General features: G+C 39.3%; 1 protein-coding gene across 3 annotated transcripts in view; it reads right to left on the bottom strand.

Moving 5' to 3' along the window:
- The window catches only part of LOC101846605, a 10,357-nt gene extending 8,615 nt beyond the window's left edge, over nucleotides 1-1,742 (bottom strand). Inside the window, exons 1-2 of one of the 3 annotated variants that reach the window (XM_035972204.1) lie at nucleotides 1,373-1,742; nucleotides 36-110 (exon numbers count right to left, since the gene is read on the bottom strand). In XM_035972204.1, the coding sequence (XP_035828097.1) occupies nucleotides 36-110; nucleotides 1,373-1,670 (373 nt within the window). In that variant the 5' untranslated portion in view covers nucleotides 1,671-1,742. The remainder of the gene's footprint in view (nucleotides 1-35; nucleotides 111-1,372) is intronic. The other 2 variants (XM_005107543.3, XM_035972205.1) reach the window with 2 other exon arrangements.
- Nucleotides 1,743-1,974: the final 232 nt, after the last annotated feature.

Raw genomic sequence — 1,974 nt, 5'->3', positions numbered from 1 at the left:
CCCCCCCCAGAAAACCGTAAACTGCCACCACCTACTGGAGAGTCGGCTAGCACGCATGCTGTCTATATCCACATAGCAAGTAGCCGGGTCATCGTCATACTCCTTCTCTGCTGGGATACAAACAAACAAACACATGCACAAACAAACACACACTGGTGTCATTTTCAAAGTACATGTGGACGATAGATCTATGCAGGATTTTTTTTTTTTTTTTTTTTAAACAATTTTACAGGAAAAAAACCCAAAACAAAACAAAGCCAAACACAAGCAACAACAACAACTGAAACATCCCAAGTTAATATTTTAAAGAATACCGTTTTTATAATAACTCTCTTATGATCTTTAAAGCAATACATTATAGGGTGGTTGTTGTTGTTTTTGTAACAACGTTCCCGGAGATGGGGCGGGGGGTCCCCCACCCCAGTGAAATTGTAAAAACTACGTAACAATTATACTGTATCTTTAAAAATGACAACAGCACAGTGCTTGTGGGAACGTGATAGTTTAGCTTTAGTAAGAGTTTTACGGCACTTGCAAAACAATTAGATTATGTAAGTGTCGAAGATTAGAGGTTTTACAAGAGAGTAGCAAACTCAAAAAAGAAAGAGAAGATATCAGTATGATAGATGGTTGATAGGAAAGAAGGAGCAAACCACACCAGAGCCCCCGCCAACCACCCACAAATCAGTTTTTACAATTTTACAGGAAAACAAACAAAAAACAACAACAAAACAAATAAACAAACAACAACTGAATAATATTGTTACCAAGAAAGCAAACTCTTATCAAACACCGCAAGTCAATTTATAAGAATACAATTTTGATAATAACTTCCTTATTATTAAAGCGAATGTTTTTTGTTTTTTTTAAACAACATTCAGGTTTTTGGCCCTCCTGTGAAATTGTCATATGGAACTACATAATGTACTGTATTCTTAAAAATGACAACAGCACAGTGCTTGTGGGAACGTGATAGTTTAGTTTTAGTAAGAGTTTTACGGCACTTGCAAAACAGTTAGATTATGTAAGTGTCGAAGGTTAGAGGTTTTACAAGAGAGTAGCAAACACAAAAAAGAAGGAGACAAGAAACAGACAATAGATGATTAGTTACAGTAAGAGTTTTACGGCACTCGAGGCAGCACAATTAGGTCATAAAAGTATCTTCTGGTGTTATAAGGGAGTAGAAAACACAAAATACAAGGAGGGGAGATAAAGACAATAGATGTTTGATAGGAAAGAAGAAGCAAACCACACCAGAGAACCCTCCAACCACCCACGATGTTTAATATGGCAATTAATTTTGAAAATTAATTATACAAAACCCCAAAAAGAAAACAAACCCTCCCACCCTCCAATAAATAAGAGCCCGTACCGTGCTTGTAAGCGAAGATATCCTTTGTGAAGATCTGCACACCCGCCGTCAAAGACTTGATCGTTTCCTGACCACCGCTCTCATGACGTCGCTTCCGGCAGACCACACAGATGAGCACACACACAAGGATCAGAGCGAGGCCGCCCCCGCAGCCCACAGCTACAGCGACAACGGGAAAAACCGAATCCGAGGAATCGGAGGATCGGTCTCGGAGAATCCGGATATCTTCAACCGAATACTCGACACCGTCGACTCGGATACTTTTGATGTTCGTTTTGTCTTCGATATTTGACTCCATCTCTGACGTCACCGGCCGGTTTAGGGTTAGTCCCACTGTAAAGATCGTCCTGTAAAATCGGGTTTTGTTGGGTTTCGTCAGATCGGTTTATACTTTGTTGATAATACAGAATAATAAATAGCATTTAAGCTGCGCATTTACAGTTTCTAAATGACTCCCAATGCGCAGTTACATTAATAAAGAATATCACACTTTAAAAATTAATGGACATGTGTGTGAGTGAAACATAGTATTATGCATCTCTCTCTCTCTCTCTCTCTCTCTCTCTCTCTCTCTCTCTCTCTCTCTCTCTCTCTCTCTCTCT

Source organism: Aplysia californica, unplaced genomic scaffold, assembly GCF_000002075.1.
Source record: "Aplysia californica isolate F4 #8 unplaced genomic scaffold, AplCal3.0 scaffold00611, whole genome shotgun sequence".
NCBI lineage: Eukaryota > Metazoa > Mollusca > Gastropoda > Aplysiida > Aplysiidae > Aplysia > Aplysia californica.
This window is presented reverse-complemented; position numbering and strand designations above follow the sequence as displayed.